The sequence below is a fragment of the Poecilia latipinna genome, unplaced genomic scaffold (genome assembly GCF_001443285.1).
Source record: "Poecilia latipinna isolate Pla-1442-1.1 unplaced genomic scaffold, P_latipinna-1.0 Scaffold2985, whole genome shotgun sequence".
In the NCBI taxonomy this organism is placed as follows: domain Eukaryota; kingdom Metazoa; phylum Chordata; class Actinopteri; order Cyprinodontiformes; family Poeciliidae; genus Poecilia; species Poecilia latipinna.
The window spans coordinates 18,544-39,921 of NW_015115601.1; the positions used below are offsets into that span (position 1 = coordinate 18,544).

Below are 21,378 nucleotides of genomic sequence, written 5' to 3' on the forward strand. Positions count from 1 at the left end.
GTCATTTCCACTCAGGCATTTTTCTCAGTCTGAATTCACAGCAACGTTTTAATAGATTATACCAAACTTCAAAAAGATACAGGATGTTGGCATTTTAGTGGAGTAAATAAATAAGCTTTAAGGTTTAAAGGTGTCTCCATCACCTGCTTTTCATTCAGTTTGAGTTTTACTTTGTGAATAAAGGTTTGGGACACAAATTAGTGAAAGAATATTATTCAGAAAGTGGATTATTAACTCAGTTTGATTGAAGGGATTGGTCTAAAATGTGAGGCAGATTTCTGATGCATCTGTCAGCACAGATTGGAGAAAAATATAGATGTTTCACAGGATTCATTTGGGTTTCATTACAAAGTTTAATCATTTTTCTGACTCAAATTTTCAGAGATTTTAATTTTTATTTGTAAATGTTTAAAGTATAGAGTTTCTATACATTTCTGTCATGAAGGATGGCAAAGGCTTGTTTATGCAATAAAGTCAAGCAAATAACTTTTTTTTTTTTTTAGCAAAGATTCATTCTAGATTGTAAACTTAAAAAAGATTTTGCAAGTTTGCTGTGTTAAAAGCCAGGCATCTAGTTTTCAAAAAGGTTATTCTCAGTTATAAGATCAGGATTTGGGTCACTCTCTTTCAAAATGCTCGCTATATTTTAACCAAGCTAATTAAAATGTAGAAAATCTGATTTGGATGCAGCAAAGTCGGCTTTTCAGGAAAAATCTCTGGATAAGCATGGTTCTACTGATTACAAAAGTTTGCTTCTAAAAAGACTAATATGTTGTGTTGCACTTAGCCATTTCCATTGGAAGAAAATTATGTCAGTGTTACTTTCACACTGGTTGAAATTAAAATGTTTGCTAAACAAATTTAGATCTTTCCTGAAATGGAGCTGGGGACCACAAATAGCCCTTTGGACAACCCTGTATTAGAGGATAGATTCCAAAATAAGCAATCATTCACACCTGTAGGTTCTGCTTCTTTTAATTTTTGCATAAAACACTTGTAGGTTACAAGTTTTGACGCAAACTGCGCACTTTTTAGAGTCTTCTTAGTACTTACTGGGTGATCATCCATCCTATTGATCACAGTGAGACCCTAGCAATTTCCTCAGCTCTTGCATCATTTGCTCCTGCCATAAAACAGTGGGCTTAATGCGCATGCGCCATTGGATTTGTGCGTCGTCGCGCCCTCTCCATTGGCTAGCGGCGCCCCCTCTGCGCTCAGCCTTTACAGCCGACCACCCCGTCTGTGAGCACTCTACCCACGCTGCGTGGAACCGCTCGGAAAAAAAAAAAGATGGAGAAAAAGAGCGAGATCAACGGGCACGCCATGCCCAGCTCCGCGTCCACCGCCCGGATGCTGGAGAACAGCGAGGAGCCCGTTGAGGAGGACCAGCAGCAGCAGCAGGAGGAGAAGAAGAAGAAGCGGGGCTGCAAGGAGAGGTTGACGCGGTTCCTGAGCAGGAACCTGCTGGTGATCCTCACCGTGTCCGGCGTCCTGGTGGGCGTCGGGCTCGGCATGCTGGTCCGCGGCATGAACCTGAGCAAAGCGCAGATGAGCCACTTCGCCTTCCCCGGAGAGATGCTGCTGCGGATGCTGAAGATGATCATCCTGCCGCTGGTGGTCTGCAGCCTGGTGTCCGGCGCCGCCAGCCTGGACACCCGCTCCCTGGGCAAGCTGGGCGGCATCGCGGTCGCCTACTTCCTAGTGACCACGTTGATCGCCTCCGGGATCGGGGTTGCGCTGGCCTTCATCATTAAACCGGGGGTGGGCGCCGGAGCCCTGAACACCAACAGCCTGGGTCTGGAGAGCGTCAGCAGCAACAAGGAGACCACAGACTCCTTCCTGGATCTGGCCAGGTACGACCACACCGCCACCCCGCCACTCCAGGCTGATGGAAAGGGATCTTTCACTGCTTGGCTCCAACAAACATGTTGGAGTAAATGCTTCTACATTACATACAACATACTTTGAAATAAACAAAACAAACAAACTTATGACGGCGTACAGATAGAAAACAGGAGGAGTTTCCACAAAAAGCTAACCCAGAAGTTCTGCTAACATATGACATATTAGCATCACTCAAAGTTACGTGTTAGTTCAACTAACTTTGTTATGCTAGTTAACGAAGACGTAACACGGAAGTGTTTCATACTAAAACGGAAGTTATGCTAGCAAGATGTTGGTAGCATAACTTCCGTGTTAGCATGATTTGAAGAAAAAAAGAAAATTTCTGAGCTCCAAAAATCTAAAATTTTCTAGTAAAAAACTCAGAAATTTTCAGATTAAGCTCAGAAAATTTGTAGAAAACAACTTGGAAATTTCTGAGATTGAAAAGTAAAAATATTGCGTGCAAATTTTTCTTTCAAAATCTTTTAGAAATTTTCTTCTGGGGGAAAACAAGGAAATTTCAGAGTTTGAAGAATCTAAAAAAAAATGTTTTCTAACATTCACAAGCATATCATATATTACATATTGAGCGCAGCTGATGCCCAGTGTTTGCTAATTGCTGCTGGCTAGTCTGAAGGAGCTGAGTGGGGGAGGGCTGCTCTGTAGATTGGAAAATGCAGCTCTGAGGAAGAGCTGCGTCTCACCCAGGCTTTTCGCACAACTGAATGGCTGCCATGGAGATTAAAGGATTTTTCAAACATGCATGGAAGAAACCAGTCAACACTCCGGGTGTGTTTTTGATGAAGGAATAACATTATAACATGATGTAAAGCTCAAAAAAGTTGATTTTGGATAAAACGGCGTCTTTAAAAGGAATAAAATGGAGCTCAATTCTGCAGCTTCAGTTTTCTTTCTGTGAGAAGCAGCAACAGATTTTTTTCGACCATAATTAGACGGGAACTGGGTAGAGAGAGAAGGGAAAGGTCACGTTCGACCTATATGGCTATATGAGGCGAATGCTCTATGCTCTACACAGAATAGGACGCCCCAGAAATGGTTTCTACTGATAGCCGCATGTATCAGACACTGCGGGTCATTGTAATGCTCAGTTTCTGCAGAGGAAAACAGGAAGAGAAGCAGCTTCTAAACCATGTTAGAGGTCGTAATGAGCTACTAAATCCACCTGACCTACCCTTGATGTGCGGGTCGTGGTACCCTGAAGTTTACACGTCAGCAGCGCTCTAACTGGGTCATGCAGGATTCAGAGGGGTGGCCGTTCAATCTAATTTCCCCTTTCAGGAGTGGGCCCATCAGTGTTGTGCAACTACAGCTTTGATTTGCAATTCAAATCAAGAAGGGGCTCTCTGCCCTGCTTGGCTGTCACATGAAAAAGTTTGCATTCAGTTAGACTCCGGATGCTTTTGGGTTTTCCGGGTTGTCTTTGCAAATTTTAACTTATTTAGGCAATTTTTAGTTGAGCTTGAAAAAGAAAAAAGTGGAAACAAAATGTGAACAGACATGCCTATTTTTAAATTGTATTTATTCGGAATAAGAGTCAAAATTTATTAAAAAGTTAATGGCTCAGACAAGAAGTTTTCAAGTCACGACACTGGATTTGATTAGATAAAACAATAAGCCATAAAATTGTTGAATTCATTTTTATCCCACAACTGCGTCTGAGATTCATGCATCATCATATGCCTCAGGTTTTACTTTGTTACATCTAAAATCCTATTTTCTGCTTGGCGTTTGCAACACTGATGAAAGAAAACAGGTGATGCAACTTAAAAAAAGAGTTAATTTGTTACAAGTAATCAAGTTAAATTTACCCAAGTAAAAATATATTAACTTGTCATTTTAAATAAGTTTGACAAACTTAATTCGATTACATGCAACAAATTAACTCAGTTTTTAGAAGTTGGAGCTTCTTTTTTTCTGTGTATAAATACAATTAAAGAAGCAGGAGTATTAATGCTGAGAGGATTTTCAAAACATTTATTTTTGTTTCGTTAAATTCCATGTTATATACGATTAATGGTAACTGATTGAACTTTTGCTGTAATACTGACCACTCAAACGTCCGCGATCGCCCGTAGTGGTCGACGAGGTACTGCATGTAAACATCCATTTATATGCTATGACATTAGCTCAAAGTGTGGCGCTACAGCTAGCTTACCAAAGGGTTGTGTTTAAAAATAATAATGAATCAATGGCTTAAGACCAGATCACAATAAAGAAAACTAGTGGAGAGTTTCTCAGGGTGAGATGCAGGACTTTTGTTTTCTAAAACTTAGGATACATTAGCATGCCACTGGCGATCTCTGCTGAATGCGACATGACGGTGACGAGGCGGTGAACAGAGCTGCGCCTGGCGCTGACTAACTGCATCTTAACATAATTGATTTCCACGTGTTTTCTGTCATTGGAAAGTTTAAAATCTGTAAATAACTCAAAACGACGTGTTCATGGTTTTATTGTGGCCAATCACATTTACAAAACAGCTCCACCTTTCACATTAGGAGAAACGAGGCAATGAGTTAAGAGTCTAATATTTCAGGCTGTATATATGAAGATGCTGTGTAATGGAGGGGAAATCTCAAGTTAGGTGGTTCGTGGAAATGGGGTAAATGATCCAGAAACACTGCCAGTTCAATCGTTCACCAACATATACTTGTATCAGTAGGTGGGGTTAAGTTCTTCTCTATTGACAGGAATCGAACCTACAACCTTCTGATTGTAAGACAACTGCTTGAGCCACAGTTGCCCCACGGTGGCCCAGAAGGGTCAATAAAGCAAAAACTACACCACAGAAAATGGAAGGTGTGCTAACACACAAGCTATGCTAAACTTGTTAGCACAACTTTTTTGTGTTAGCATAATTTTAGTATTAGCGGTGGTCCAGAATGGTCAACAAAAACTAGCACACTCCAAAAAGTAATCGAAAGTAACTGAATTAAACAAAAAGTCACAATGAAATAAAGATAAACTATAATGAAAAACTCAAAACTATGGAAAACAATTTAGATTCACAAGATTAACTCAAGATAAAATTTGCAGTTTATAATAGAAATGTATGAGGAACACACTTGGTTTGTGCAGTTTGTAGTGTTAATTTGAGATCTACAAAAGTAAATGTTGGTATTTAAAAGTTGACAGAGTGGGTTTATTCTTGTTTAGCCTCGGGTTATTAATACAGATCTGCTCAGTGGCCTAATAATAAGTTCCCACACAGTGAGGGAAGGCTGACAGCTGTTGCAGCAGGAAAGTGTATCTTAGCTCCCTGCAGAACAAACTGAACCCTGCGGCTTTCAGCATTTCTGCCTTATCATCACAGCAGAGCCATCGCCTGAGTCCAGTTCCCAGCCGGACTCCTGAGGCGGGTCGAACCGCCTCTAAAATCACTCAGAGAACTGGACTCGATTTCATAGAAGTTTTTTTGTTTTCTGAGATTGACGCAAACATTTTTAGTTTTGAATCTTTCTACTTCAATTCTTTCTCATTGTTACCGTTTCATCACATTTATTCTGCTCAGACCTGAACCAGTTCAGTTTTCACCAAACTTTAGTTCACAAAGTAGCCATAAACAAAATCTCGGATGTAATTTTGTATCTTTTGGGAGTTTTTCCCACCAGAAAGAAAACCATTTGGTCTCTTAACACCATGTGTTCTTTCCAGAGTGAATCCGAACAACTCTGGTGACCCCTGACCTCCTCTAAGCCTCCAGTTTTGCTCTGAAAACAGGTCTGGTTAAGGCAGCCATGTCCAAAGTGTGGCCCGGGGGCCGTTTGTGGCCCCTGACTGCAATTAAAGAATAAAGAATGGCACAAATTTGATCGCCCGACATACTTTTTTTTTTTTAGGATATTTTCCATGGAAAGAAGTTTATATCTTCTTACCATAGATAAGAAGATATCTATCTTCTAGCTGCCTGCTATGTGTCAGGCAGCTCTCTGACACATAGCAGAGAGCTGCCTGTGTCAGTAGCTGCACATGGGGGTGATTGACAGCGCTAAGACCTGCCTCCTTGCTCTGGGGTAGCAGGGAGAAGGCAGAGGAGCTAAAGAGATTTCTTCCTTTTTTTTTTTTCATGCTCTACTGTCACAACATGCTGGCAGTTTCAATAGATATGTAAAAAAATATGTATATTTAAAAGTTACTGCATCTTTAAGTTTATATAATTTTTTTTAAACTGCAAATTAAAGTAAATTTTATTATTTTTCCCCTTTGGAAAGTTATTTAGGATTTCTTTTCAGGCACATTTTATAAATCCAGAATTAACGTCGTGAAAAAGCTATGGTTACATTTTTGCTAGAGGTTGTATTTTATCATATTTCTATCAGATTATAACCAAATAAGGTATGATTTATGATTAAAATCAAACTCCTTGACTTATTTTTCTAAATTAACTGAATGAATCTAAATCCTATAAACTTTAACTTATATGATGTTCAGCTTTAGCCGACATGTGACGACCTTGAGGAAAAAAAGGAAAATTTGTCCGGATGTCGCTGCACTGTGGGAAAAACGTGCCGCTTCTCAGCTTTGGAAATCCACCTCCGTCATGTGATATGAGGGAAACCTGACATTATTCCTGCAGGAATTTCACATTTCCCCTCCGCTGTGTCAGGTAGCAGAGAAAGGCTTGCAGCTGAGAATGAACTGAATCAACATTCAGCCCAGTAACCGAGGGCAAAGTTTACTGGGATTATTAGGTGACCCCAGTTGCCGGGCTGTGGAGCGACAGTGGAAACAAACATGAATAGTGTCTGCTTTCTTGCACAATAAAGCACGATCTCAGCAGATAAAGTTTCAGAAACTTGGAAACAAATGGAGGAATAAAAGCCTTCCCAGTACTCCCAGTGTGCTTATCTTACAGCCCTGATAAACAAACTCAGCAGGAGAAAACTTCAGAAATGTTGTTCTCCTGAATATGGAGAGAAACATTGAATTTTACATGTTTTTTCTTTATTTACTATTTAATAACTGTTAAATTAATTTAGCATAAATGGTGCCTCATACCTTCTGAATTTAGTTGCTAATGGTTTATTTTTTTAATGATTTAAAAAAAATCTAATTATTAATCTAACATTTTAGCAAAGTGCGATCAATACACGTCAAGATATTGGTCAGAGTTTCATTTATTATGTCTGGTATATTGGTCTCAACTATTCCTTTTTTTTTGAAGGATGATTTTGTTTACAGAGACTTCCTAATTAATTTTATTTGTTGTTTTTTTGTTAATTTTTTTATATTTAAAATGTCTTCCAGTTCTAGTGTTAAATGTTCAATAAAATTTTAAATTTACAGATCTTTGAGACTGTTTTCTTGCATCATTACAATTGTATCACTTGAAAATTATCATTTATTGCAGTAATTTGTTATTGTGACAGGCTTAGCTGCATGTCTTTTCTTTCTTTCTTCATCCCTGTTCTTGTTGAGCTGCTGATTAATAAATACTAGTGCAACAAAAACAACAAAACAAATTAGGATCTAAATGAACACAGTTTGCTTTTAAATGTATAACTGGGCACCTGATGTCTGGGTTTCCTCCCAGTGTGATCAGAATGATCTAATACTAATAATAAATGTGAAATGAAGCGCCAAAATTGGCTGTTTTTATGGAGTTTGATGGGAAAGTTAATGTTTGGACCAGTTTATTGACGCTCAGGTTGGAATACTGATGCCTTTTCCTTTTCTAGCCGCTTCAGCTTGTGGTTGATTAAACCCATTGACTCAGGACAAACTGCATCACCATGGCTCTGATTTTGATCTACTTCTAATTTGTTTTTCTCCTCTTCCTTTCCTCAGGAATTTGTTTCCATCGAACCTGGTGGCAGCTGCTTTCCGTTCTGTAAGTGCCACACAACACACCTCTCTATTGGTTTTCCTTTTTTTATTTTATTGCTTGTGTTGGATTGTTTGTTCTAATTTATTTCCCCAACCACGTGGATGCCACTCCAGGTTCATTTACAAAACCACTCAAAGGCCCAGCTGGTCGCTCCTGCTGTGCAAACTTCTTTTTCTTTCTTTGTTTTTTTTCCTTAACTTCACTTCCTCTCCCTAACAACCGTTGCCATGGCAAAACAATTCCGTTCCTGCTAGCCTAGCAACCTGCTCTTGAACTGTGCATGCTTCATTTCACATAATTATGTTTGCTGTTTGCTTAAGCTAAACAAAAATAAGGAAAACTCAATATTTAAGGATGCGAGACACAAAATGGCAGCACAAACACTCTCAAGGCAAAGTGCGTCCAGCTGTCAAAGCATTCAAAGTTGGTCATCCGAATTCGTCTCTGTGAATTATAAACTCACAAACTGGTCAGTAAGCACAGAGTTCTGAGTTCAATAAATCCCACTAACAAACACAAACAGAGTGGAAGGTGGCCAAATGTGGGTTAAACAACATGTCTTTGTGAGGATCTGAGATTTTCACAAATAAACCTGCTAAAAGCTACACAAAGACTCTGCATTGAAACATGTTTTGACTTTTTGCTTCTGTCCTGTAAATCAAAATAAACACACAGTTCCTATCAGAAATCAAAATATTTTGAGCTTTTAGTAGTTTATTTTAATGAGAGAACATAAAGGATTTTTAAAAACAAGAATAGGTTCCACAAGTTTAAACTAATTAATTTTCTATAATCCACACAGGATACAAATGATACATACAGACTCAGACACGCGTATATGTAGTAATTAAATGTTAAAGTTGAAATTGCTTTTTGTAGCCACCAACAAGATTAGCAGAGTTATTCCAAATTGGATAAATATAGTAAAGTGTCATTGGCATAATCATGGATATGTATTCTGTCCTGTCTAGAAAACTGGACCAAGCAGTGAACTGTGAGGTACTCCATAACTAAGTGAGGAGAATTTACATGAACAAATGTTGCCTGTGCTGGCTAATTTATCAAATACGATTACAGTGGATGTTTAAAGGTCACTAAAATCTATAAATACGCCCTTTAAATTTTTTTATATGTGCCTATTTTAATAGTTCAAGCACCATATATACCTGATTAAAGCATTAAAAGAAGCAGTCTTAGCGCTACAGCAGAAACTAGTTTCTGCTTTATTTTAACTCTTGGGGATACAGCCAATCAGAATCAAGAAAAATGAATGGTGCACCTGGATTGGCTGCTTTGCAGACGCCAGCCAATAGCCAATAGCAGACGCCATTCAAATAGCATTGTGCCAAAAATATTTTATCTTAAGCTGCATTTTCTTTTAAATATTTTAGAAAATTCAGTGACCAGATACATTTTTCATTTCATTTTTATCTCTTTTTAGATTAAGCACATGTTTCATTTCACTTCACTCTGAAATGAAGAATTTCAGAGTGAAGTGAAATCATCCAACTTCCTCAATGGCATTTCTAGCACCAGAGTCCTGTATTTTGTGTAAAATACAAAAAATACAGGATTTTTTTCATTTTATGGGTTGAAACTGATCTGTCCCTCTGTCTGCACAAAGTAACTTCTCTATCTGTACATCTGCATTTTTACTGCAATGACTTTATCCACAGTGCATAAAACAAACCCAAATCCAGGACTTAATTTTAAATTTTAAAAATGGACTTAATTTTTACGTAACATTGCTTTTTTTATTTTCTAGTATGCCACAGACTACAAAATGGTCGCTGTGGGAAACGACACCAATGGAACAATTCTGTATCAAAAGGTAAGCACTGAAATCATGTTTCCTGCACGTGAAATGCCAGATGTTGTGTTTCTGAAACACATTTCAGACACTTATCTTTGTTTGCTTTGACCACTTGGTGTGTACATGAGTCTGCCAGTGGTGCAGACTCGCTGAATAAGCAATACGTGCCGCACCAAGGGAAGACTTGATTTAGGGAGAGCAGGTTCAAGGCTGGCAGTGAAATGTTTCTACAACTGAACATCATAGCAATCCTAAATGTTGTAATGTAAATCTGTAAATGTGTTCCACCCAGAACTCCACAAGTGGCCTGATTTCAGGTTCATCAGGTTCAAATTCTGTAAAAAAAAAAAAAAGTATTAAGCACCTTCTGCTAAGCCGTTATTAATAGGTTAATCCAAAAACAGATCACTGCATTTATGTTAAGCAGAAAGGCCTGCACTTTTCACATGTTGATGTTGGAAGTATTTTTTTCTTTAGCGCACACTAAAGGAATGCTATGTTCTTACATTTTAGGCCATTTTATTTAATTAACAAAGGAATTGAGTCATTTATTTGCATTTTTATAAATGTATTTCTAACAGGGCTGTTATCATTAACACATGCGATTAACCTAAAACTTTTAACACGTAATTATTGTTACGTGTTACTTCTTCAAATTCCCTACAAGAGATCTTCCCTATCAACAGCCATCACTAGCTACAATAACCTAGAAGAATTTGACTTCATATGAGTTACAACAACATTTAATTTCCCTTTGGGATCAGTAAAGTATTCCTGAACTTGAATTGAATTGAATTAAATAATTCAGATTAATCTAACTACTATTTTGACCTAAAAGCTTCATAGCAGCGCGTTATTGAGAAGTGATGAACGGTATGTACGACAGCAGACGGCAACAAAAGTTGAACATTTCTCAACATTCTTGTGTTGCGTTGCTAGCCTGCGTGTGCACAAATTACGCTGGACGAAGACGAGCAACTGTCCCTCATCATCGCACAAATCCCTTAGGAAATGAACGGAGAGTTTCTTAATGTTTAAAACAAAATAACCTCCTTTAAGCCTTACTGAATATAAAAACCTCGAAAACTAAGAATATTAAGACATGTTTGGTTTGAGACAGTAAAACATTTTTTTTAGAATGTGGTGGGTTTTGATAGGTTATATGGGCAGTTGCTCAGGGCTGCATCAGAAAGTGGGCGGTGTACCTAAGAACTACAAAATAAAATACTTTATTTTCCGGACTATAGGGGGCACCTCACTATAAGCCGCACCCACAAAGTTAAAAAAAAAACAACAAAAAAAACTGGAAATATACATATATAAGCCGCTGGTATCTCCACTGCTCTCGGTTTTTCATAATAAATCTGCTATTAAGGACGCAGCCCTGCGTCTCCAACGCCGAACCATGGATTCGTTCACGCCTAGTTTACGTGCAGCGGCTCTATTTCCCTCCTGTTCTGCCAGATGGATAGCCTTCAACTTAAAAGCTGCATTATATGAACTTCTTCGTGTGGTTTCCATAATGAGGGGTATGAGTTTGAAAACATTTTCCGTGGTGCCTGCTGCCATCATGTGCTTGTTCTAAATAAAAATGAACACTTTCTTCTTTAATTTCCTGTTTTGACTTCCAATGATTGACTTCCTGCTAAAGAGCCCCCTGGTGGTGGAAGAACAATCCACAGAAAAGCCGCACCGGGCTATAAGCCGCATGGTTCAAAGCGTGGGGTAAAAATAGCAAGTGTAGTCTGAAATATACGCTATATCTTATGGGTCAGTTTTCTCCCAAAGAAGTTTGCTACTACTTGTTTGCATGGGTAGTGGAGTAAGTTTCCCTTAGATTATATTACCTGCTTTCTGCTTCAAAAACATTAGGTAATTGTTTGGATTTTAATTGGTTGGAGTGCGGCAGGAGGAGGGGCCAACCCAGAGCACCATTCCTGCAAGAACCACAACTGCATATATATCTATATTTCAAGGTTACAAAGTTATTAATATGATTAGATTTTCTTCTGTTTGAACAAAATGTTCTTCGAAATCCCTCCATCCTGGCTTACAGTTGGGGAAACTGGTCTTGGCATTGGTGGATGAGTGTGGGACTGGACAGAGCTGGTCAGGCTGTGGGAGAGCTCAGCACACTGTGAAGGGATTTAACTCTGGATTTGTCTCCGTCCTCATTGATTCCCATCACCCAGTTCACTGAATCCTCCCCGATGACCCAGACCTGTGCAACCGTGCGCGCTCTCGCTGTAGTAGGAGGCGTTGTACAAACTACAGCCGGCTGGATAAACTCTCCTGCTTGACGAGTTTACTTTACCGTAAAAGGCTTAGACTAACTGAGCAACTGCTGTTGTGGAAACAAGTTTAAAGAACTAAAAAAGCAGTCCTGGAACATACATATTGCTGCCATGTTGTGTAGCTAACGGTTATTTTAGTAGACCATTGGTCAGTCGGAATAAGTCAATTGATTGCATGATAAATAGCAAAGAGCTTAATAATTTCCACTTTCATTATTTGTTTTTCTATTTCTTCTTTTTTTTTTCTTTTTTTAGATGAAACTAGAAAGTCATGAAAAGATGCAAATAATTAAATGATTTGATACATTTTTAAATAAAGAAATGAACAACTGATTACCTAAAATGCAGTAACTTAGCATTCCTTTAGTGTATACTTTTTCACTTTGTATTTGTATCTAAAAAAAATACATTAACATGTGAAAAGCTCAGCCCTTTCGCCTTGACATGACGTCAATACAGTGTAAAGGAAATATTTTGATTATTTTAAGATTAACCAATTGATAATTGGACTGCAAAAGTTGAATAATAATAATAATAAAAAATCAAAAATGCAAAATGTATATATGTTTTGCACAGTTTTGGCTTAGTTGCAGCTCTGAGTTCTTTGTTCTTTTAGCAAATGGCCAATTTTTGAGTCTTTGTACTCCAGTTAACGATTAATCGAATACTAAATTAATCGAATAGTTTATTTGGGCACCAAAATATTGAATTATATTGAAATATTTTACAAACATTAAGTTTGTTGCCTGTTCACAGCATTTTAGACTTTCTTGGACTTAGTCGACGGTGTAGCTCAATGATCCAGTCAAGAAATAAAACAAAATTTAAATAACAAATAAATGATCTGGGTGGCTTTGGGAAAATACACGAGAAATCCTCCAAATAAACTTGTCAAAACATGCTAAAGTATTTTTAAAGTTTTTATCAACATCTGCTGAGTTTGTACAGATTCTTACAGTTTCTGGATGTTTTAGGTGCCGATTGGAACTGAAGCCGATGGTATGAACATCCTTGGTCTGGTGCTGTTTGCTATGATGTTTGGCGTTGCCCTTCGGATACTTGGAGAGGAAGGAGAAGAACTCATTCGCTTCTTCAACGCCTTCAACGAAGCCACTATGGTGCTGGTGTCCTGGATCATGTGGTAAGTACGGACGGATAAAGGAGAAGTATTATGCAAAACTCATATTTTGTAAGTTTTTTTTGTACTTCCATTTGCGTCTTTGGTGCTTCTAAAAACAGCCCAAGCACTTAAAAAAAGACCCAATAAGTTCATATTTTTTGGTGTCTAGAAAGTGAGCTGTTTAAAAAAAACCTCCTGAAAGTAACGTCACAAATCAGTAGGCACCGCACGTCACCTAGTAACCCCAGCGGAAGCCCAGCCCATCACCTAGCAACCCCAACGGAAGCCCAGCCCGTCACCTAGCAACCCCAACGGAAGCCCAGCCCGTCACCTAGCAACCCAAGCTGAGCCAGCAGCAGCTTATTTGGATTTAAAGTGACAGAGTCCCTAAAACAGCTCATAGACAGAACTGAGCAGATTAAAATCTCACTAAGAATGATTTTGTGCAAAACATTTTATGAATATGTTTTGTACCACCCATAGACCTGTTCTAATCCTTTAAAGCTTTATCAAAAGTGGCCATGATCTTATTTCATGGTATCTTCTTGTAACTTTCTTAGGTATATTCCCTTTGGCATCATGTTTCTTGTGGGGAGTAAGATCATAGAAATGGAAGATGTGGTTCTTCTGGTCACAAGCTTGGGGAAATACATTTTTGCTTCCATCCTGGGCCACATCATCCATGGAGGCATCGTTCTTCCCCTCATCTACTTTGCCTTCACCCGAAAGAACCCCTTCAGCTTCCTTTCGGGCCTCATCACACCCTTCACCACCGCCTTCGCCACCTGCTCCAGGTACCACTGATACATCTGACTTTCTCAACATCAACAATATAGAAAATATCTAAGTTTTTTTTTTGTCCCCCCCTCACCAGTTCTGCAACTCTTCCCTCAATGATAAAGTGTGTGGAAGAAAACAACGGTGTGGACAAGCGCATTAGCCGCTTCATCCTACCCATTGGAGCGACGGTGAACATGGATGGAGCAGCCATTTTCCAGTGCATTGCTGCCGTCTTCATCGCACAGCTCAACAACACTGAACTGAACGCTGGACAGATCTTCACCATTTTGTAAGTTTTATTAAGAAACTACAATGCAGAAAGAGTTAATACACACTGAACCCATTAAACGTCTTCATAACTTTTTATTTATGATGCTGTTTGTTCACTAATGTTTTCTGAGATTAAATCACATAATTGGTGAACCCTTTTTACTAGTTAGTTGACTTCTGACCACTATGGAAACACAAAATATTACCAAGTATTTTTGGTCTAGTTGTTAGTACAAATATTTACAATAAGACAAGAATGACTTACAAGTTAGTTTTCAACAAGAAACAGGAACTTAAGTCAATCATTTTTTAATATTGATGAAAAATTGCTCGTACTAAGCTGGTACATTTCATCAATTTTAAGGAATTACTGACTTAAAACAAGCTCACATTTCTTCCTGAAAAGCTACCTGTAAGTTTTCTTATTTCAAATGTACGAAGATATTTGCACTAGAAGCCAGACCATAAATAATAATATTAATATTTTGTGTTTTTGTAGTGAAAGCAGTTGGAATGCAAATGCCTGCACATGGTTCATCAGTTTTAGTATAAACATAGGAGAAACAATTAAGACTGTTGATTCTGGGGTTGCATGTGGTTTTAATCTGTTTTGAAATGATTACGTTACATGTTGCGATTACTTGTAGGGTAACGGCCACAGCCTCCAGTGTTGGCGCTGCAGGCATCCCGGCTGGTGGCATCATCACCATCGCCATCATCCTGGAGGCCATCGGCCTGCCGACCAATGATCTGTCCCTCATGCTGGCCGTCGACTGGATTGTGTGAGTAAATTTACTCTTACCCTGGAAAACACCCAACATTGTAAGGCAGGGAATGCTGTTTCTAGAGTTTTCCCAGAGGAAACCAACTCTTTTTCTGCTTTCCAGTTGAAAAGTTGGAATTTCAACATGGTGGCACCCATAGACATTGTCTGCAAACATCATCTAAAGCTTTACGTTCATTAAGGAAACATCATTTTTAATTTCTACTGTTTTGTGCTTTCAGGCACTTCATGTAATATTGATTTTTGATGCATTCTTATTTGTGTGTCTTGTAATATAAACATCTTTCCAGCACATATTGCTGTTAACGCGGAGTGGCCATATTGGAAGTCGGTCGAAGCTGCTCCCAGTTTCCCAATGGGAACTCTGACTTTGGAGGGAAATCTGGTTGATTTTTCTGACTGGGAAGTCAGAAATTCCCAGTTCCGAGTACAACTGGAGTAAAATGGCTTTAATGTAGCAATTTAAGCAAAGATTCACTTCCTGGAGGAGGAGTATGACATCAAAAAGCGAGAACATAGAGAATTAGGGCTGAAACGATTAAGTGGATTAATTGCAATTAATTGATTATTGAAATAATCGACAACTGATTTAGTAACGGATTGTTAAATGGCAGCAATTGAGCCAAAACTCTACAAAAAATATAAATTTGCATTTAAAATGGGGGGTGGAAAAAACCTTTGTCTGTTAATTATTTACCCAGAATTCCTCAATTGTTAGTTTTAGCTTCCCCTGCTTCAAATTGTGAAAAAAAAAAAAACAATGAATAAAAATACAAATAAATCTCCTACTAAGCACCTTTTGCTGTCCAATTATTAATTAGTTAATGCAAAAAAAAGTGTTCACATTGTTGCATTTCTGGCAATAAAATTAAATTGAATTTTTCATTTGCATTTTTATGTTTGTGGTTTATGTGGCTAAGTAAAAATATATGAAATGTGACAATTTTTTATATCAGTTTGCAGCTAGACCAGTCACAATAAGCAATGAATCAATCACATGACAAATTAAAACAAACTCATTGATTCAAATATTAAATCATTTATTTTATTTGTTGTTTCTGTTGTTTATTTGTTTTGGATATTTAAAATATCTTCCAGTTTCAGTGTTTAATGTTCATTTGAATGTACAGTTTGGGAATGTGTTCCTGCATTCATTATGACGTTTCCACTATATCAATTGAAAATGGTCTCAAAACAACAATAGTATTTATCACTTTAACTTCAGGTTCAATTTATCATCCAGCAGACTTTATTGTGGCAGGCCTATTTGCAGCTCTGTAGAGAATATTTTTTAAATAATATACATGTTTCTAATTTTTTGTGCTCAGTGATCGTACCACCACCGTGGTGAACGTGGAGGGCGACGCTCTGGGTGCAGGAATCCTCCACCACATCAACCAGCTGGAGATGAAAAAGCACCAGCAGGAAGTAGCGGAGGAGCTGGAGGAAGTCAAGGTTGAATCCGTGGCAAACGTTCAGGCGGAGGAGGAGACGTCGCCGCTCGTCATGCACCAAACCAAAATCCTGGAGGGAATGCCCGAAGCCATCGAGTCTGTCCTGTGAACCCAGGCAGACTTCTGTCTGACCGTCTGACCTGAGATTTGTGATGTTGCTGCTGATCGGGCACCAGTGCGACCCGATGTCCTTTAAAAAAAACAAAAATAAAACAAACAAAAAAAAAAAAACAAGAAGGAAAGTTTGCAACTTTGAAGGTAAAACGAAAAAGTCATCAAGAGTCTGTCTGCAGTGCATCCAGGATTCTAATTCAGGAGAGTACATAATGCAATTCAGACATATTTTTCTAATTAAATACTCAACATAAGCGGTTAGTGGTTTCATTTTTGTTTTAGTTTTTTGCTCGTATTAACTCTAAAATAGGCCAGAAACATTCCGACAGATGTTCAAGATTTGCTTGCTTCACTTACAGTAGCTCTCAAAAGTCCACAAAGCCATATTAAAATGCTTAGTTTGTTCAATTTAAACTCTTTAATGTGTCACTTAAAAGCTATTCCCACATGAAGTGCAAAATATCCTGTTCAATCTATGTAGAAACCAAAATATTATGAGTAAATAATATAAAAAAAACAAAAACTGCAATAATCTGGTTGCATAAATGTGCACACCCTGAAACTTTTGATTCAGTTAATTATAGTGAAACTGAAATAAAGTCCTGCTAGCTTTTCTGACATTAGCCCATTTTCATCCTTTAGCTAAAGCCACAGTTTGCAGAGAGGTTACAAAGCATCAAACCGATTTTATGGGACCAAGGTATCAGTCAGGAGAAGTGTATAAAAAAGCCACGGTGTTAAATATTTGCACACTGTGTCCCTAACTGGCAGAAGATGTTTTGGTTTGATGAAACAACCACGAAAATTTGGAAAGGAGGTCTACAATATACAGTTAGCACAAAAAATGGATTAGCTTGAGCCAAACATGGTGGTGGTAGCATCATGGCTCGGGATTACTTTTTTTTCTTTGTAATTGAGTTACATCTTAGCTTAATCAGCAAAAATATGACTCAAAATTGAAGGACTGGTTTAAGGTGTTCAAACAAATGCAACTGGATTATTGTGCCTTGTATTTCTTTTCTTTTAACAGATTTGTTTGTTTTACAGCCAATTGTACAGTATTTGTGCCACATTAACACACAAACTTTGCATTTTAACATGGATGTGGATGTTTTTAAGAGCCACTGCAGAGTAAAGACAGAAACAGCTGTTAATGTTCTGTTTTCTGAACATTATGAATTTCTTTATTTGTATTTACCATCAAAAAGAAGAATGCAGAACCACATTAAAGGAATAGCTATCAAATTATCAACATTGTTTTGAGTAAATGATACATTCCATCGCTTGATCATGTCTGATGGAAACGGGGATGATAGTCGCTATTTCAGGTGAAAATAACAGATTTTTTTTTGTTTCGTAATTAGATGGAATTGAATTTGCAGCTGAATTTGGCTCAAAATCCTGAAAAGTAATTTTTTTTCCCCTACAATGTTATATTACATTTGGGTGTGTGTTGGCAAATATTGGGCCTATATTTTGGTTATGCTTCATGCTACATTATGAGTCAAACATTGGCTAAATATGGTGGGAAAGATCACTTAAATCCCCCTGAATGCTCAATGTTGAGCAAATAGAAGATTGGATTGTTAACAAAGCTTTGGTTTTATTACAGAAGCTTTTAGCTGCCAGAGCTAGGAAATAAATTCCAGAGCACAGTCTCACTAAACATTCACCTACCTCACCTTAATGACATAAAAATATGTTTCTTTGACAAATTACAACTTGCTAAAAGGGCAAAAAGAGGCTCCAACTCTAACTGGTTCTAAAAAGAGATATGTAAATATCTTGTTTAAATGAGAAAGTTTCTAGTTTTAAAGAGTTTTTTTTATTTTTATCTCGTTACAAGAGTTTTTTTGACTTGGCAAGATGCTGCACCTGAATTTATTTTCTAGCTTTGGCAGTGAAGGTCTTCCGTATTTTCCAGATATGTGAAACCATGGGAAAAAGTGATCTGATCCTTGCTCCCTATTTTCAAGTTGATTTCTCAATTTTTTAGGAGGTTTAAAAAAACAACACTAACACCTCAACTACTTTAAAGCTCGGCTAGCTCACCAAGCTAGCTAGCTCAGCTAGCCTAGTATCGCAGCAAACTAACGTTAGCTGCTTTTTAATAAGTTATCAGTCTAATTTTCTTTTCAGACTTGATCTTTAAATTTATTTGTTATAATGCATTTTATCTGTATTGCTAAAAGCTTTTGGAAAGTATGTTGGCAACAAATTTGCAAAGTGTGCTAGCTAACTAACCTGCTAAAGCAGTGCTAACATTCACCTAACGGTTAGTTTAGGTTAGCATTCATCTTTTAGCTGAAGTTTGTTTAGTCAGACTGCCTTAGTTAACAGACTTTATGTTAAAATAATTTGTAAGCATAACTAAAAATGAGATTTTTATTTAATAAGACATTAATTAATGTCTAAGGGTCATTACTGTAGCAGCTAAATCAAATGGATTTTACTGTAATTGTTCACTTTTTGCCAAAAAACCTGACACTTGTGAAAACACTAAAACTACGAAAATGGCCCCTGTTATGGCCACCCTGATGTATTTAAATCTGGGTGCCATTTGTTATGTAATTCTACTTCCTGGTTACACAGAAAACTAGACAGAGCACTGCAAAAACAAAAACATAAGGACTGGATGTAAATTTTGACAATACTTACATGTTTGCTGACTGTGTTTAAACACTAATGTACACTACATAGTTATTCAAAAGCAGTTATAAGTGAAAACATGTTTATTTGGCAGCCATTTTTAAAGTCAATATGGCAGCGATAATGGCATCAAGGGCCAGAAGTGAAAAAATTCTGCACATAAGTTAAATATGTAATAATTTCTTCTGAAGATATACATTAAGTGATCTAATGATTTAAATATTTCATTAAATAAAAACGATTAAATGCTGAACACGTTCATTAAATTAATTTAATGAATGTATAAATATTGCAGCATTTATTCTTTTTTCTAGTCATTTTCAGTAAGAAAATTCCACTATTGAGTACACAAATAAGTAGTGACAAATACTTATTTAAATTATTTAAATAAGTATGGAAATCCTTACATCAACAAATACTGAAATAATTGTTTTTACATTATCATTTCAGATTTTAATTTTCTACATTTAATTATTTGTTTTAATAAATTGAAACATTTAAGTAATTACATATTGCTTATTCAATATATTATAGTTTAATTTAAATTCTTACAAGTGTAAAAGTTATTTGGCAAATTTGTGGCACTTTTGGTAAAAGACAATAAAATTATAGGGATCAAAATAGATGTGAAATTCAGATTTTAGCTTAAAGTGAGCAATGTTTATCTTTACAGCTCTCCACTACATAATTAAATAAAAATAAAAAAGCTGAATTTCTACTAATTATCAAAAACCTCTGTGAAATTTGTAGCGCTGTTTATTCTTTCCAACACATGCTGACAGGATCTCGTCTGACGTCAAGCTAATTATCGGTGCAGCTTGTTTTGTTTGGCGTCACGAAAGCACTCCAGTCTGAAAGTCAAACATTTCACTCACATAAAATAAATGGTGGCTGGTTTGAAAATATGTTACAGTAAAATAAAAGGTTCTCCCTCTGTTTACACTCTAATGCTGGACCAAAATGCATGATGAATGCGCCGTAATTTACATAATTATTATTATGTTTTTGTTTATTATTTTATCTTTTTGTGCTGTTAAACTACACTGGAAGTCATAGGATGCTATAGTAATATTTGTCTGGTTTTAAAACCAAACATGATGGCAAAAATATGGTTCGTGTTACATAATCCTATAATGTCACTTTTACCAACTTTGGTTAATATTGGTTGTATGACGGAGTATTAGGGCCGCACTAAGAAAAGTAACATTGTGAGAATAGAGTCATAATATTAGGAGAATAAGGTTGAAATAATACGAGAATAAAGTTGTAGTATCATGAGAATAGTTATAATATTACAATTTTATTCTTGTATTATTTTAACTTTATTCGGTTGACTTTATTACAGTAAAACTTTAATCTTTATTCTCGTAATATTATAAGTTTGTTCTCGTAACTTTATTCATTTTCCTTATCCTCGCCCTGATTCTCCGTCGTACGGTTGAAAAGTGAGCTTGTCTGTTTTCTTCTTGCATATTTTATTACTTTGCCTGTTGATCCTTCTTTAAATGAAAATCAGTCCCTGTTGTTGACATTGTTGCTCCTTTTTTAAAACTTAGCTCTTTGAGCCCCATGTTTCTGCACGGTGTGCTCTTTTCATTTTTGGATTATTTTGGGGGGAATAATCTGGTGCTGTTGTCGTTTGTGCCAAATCTACAATCTCTCTTTGAAAGCTGCAACTTGACCAATAAGCCCCTGCCTCCCTCTAGTGGCTGTAATGTGAAAATGCTATAAAAATACTGTGGTGCAAAGCAACGCTTCCTATTTATTCATGTTATTTAACACTAAGAAGCGGAAGGTGATTCTGATCCAGTGCTTGCTCATGTGATATGTATTCTGTGAAAACCACTGCAGTGTGAGGGTTTATTTTTGTTTTTGTGGTCTCTTGGGAATGTGGAAATTCAGTAAAGATGTCACAAATATCTGCTTTAATTAAAAAAAGGAAGAAAAGTTTCAGTCATTAGACATATCAGATTAATTAACCTCACTCTGAGTTGTACGACTATGTGGTACATGGAATTTATATCCATATATATATATATATTTGATAATTTATTGTGATTTGTTTAACTTTTATGAATCATTTTTACTTGTTTTTTTAACACTATACACTTTCCCCCTCAGTTTTCAATGTTTCTACCATAAGAACACACTTTATAGCCTGAATCCTGTCAAACAGAATGCAAGTAATTTTTGCTCTTATTTTTAGTGCTTAAAATGACTGCTGTTACCTGTGACATGTCTGTGTCTAACATTGTACAGCTGTTTGCTGTTAGTCCTGCTGCCTGTCTTCATTAAAGATGTTTTCTTTTTTGTTTTTGACATGAGTGGTGTATTTATTAACCATTTATTTTGACGTGATTCATATATA

The 21,378-nt window shown here is 37.0% G+C and overlaps 1 protein-coding gene across 1 annotated transcript; it reads left to right on the forward strand.

Annotated features, from left to right (window-relative positions):
• Positions 1–1,050: 1,050 nt before the first annotated feature.
• On the forward strand, positions 1,051–21,329 carry slc1a4 (solute carrier family 1 member 4). The gene is made up of 8 exons (XM_015022335.1): positions 1,051–1,853; positions 7,693–7,735; positions 9,498–9,563; positions 12,814–12,980; positions 13,520–13,753; positions 13,834–14,028; positions 14,657–14,791; positions 16,122–21,329. The coding sequence occupies exons 1-8, from the start codon at positions 1,291–1,293 to the stop codon at positions 16,354–16,356; spliced, it is 1,638 nt and encodes a 545-aa protein (XP_014877821.1). The 5' UTR covers positions 1,051–1,290; the 3' UTR covers positions 16,357–21,329.
• The last annotated feature ends 49 nt before the right edge of the window (positions 21,330–21,378 follow it).

Excerpts from the sequence above, each read along its gene's own strand:
- slc1a4 (XM_015022335.1), top strand. The coding sequence starts at position 1,291 with ATGGAGAAAAAGAGCGAGATCAACGGGCACGCCATGCCCAGCTCCGCG. Across the intron at positions 1,854-7,692 it reads TCCTTCCTGGATCTGGCCAG|GAATTTGTTTCCATCGAACC; the intron begins GTACGACCACAC and ends TCCTTTCCTCAG. Across the intron at positions 13,754-13,833 it reads GCCTTCGCCACCTGCTCCAG|TTCTGCAACTCTTCCCTCAA; the intron begins GTACCACTGATA and ends CCCCCTCACCAG.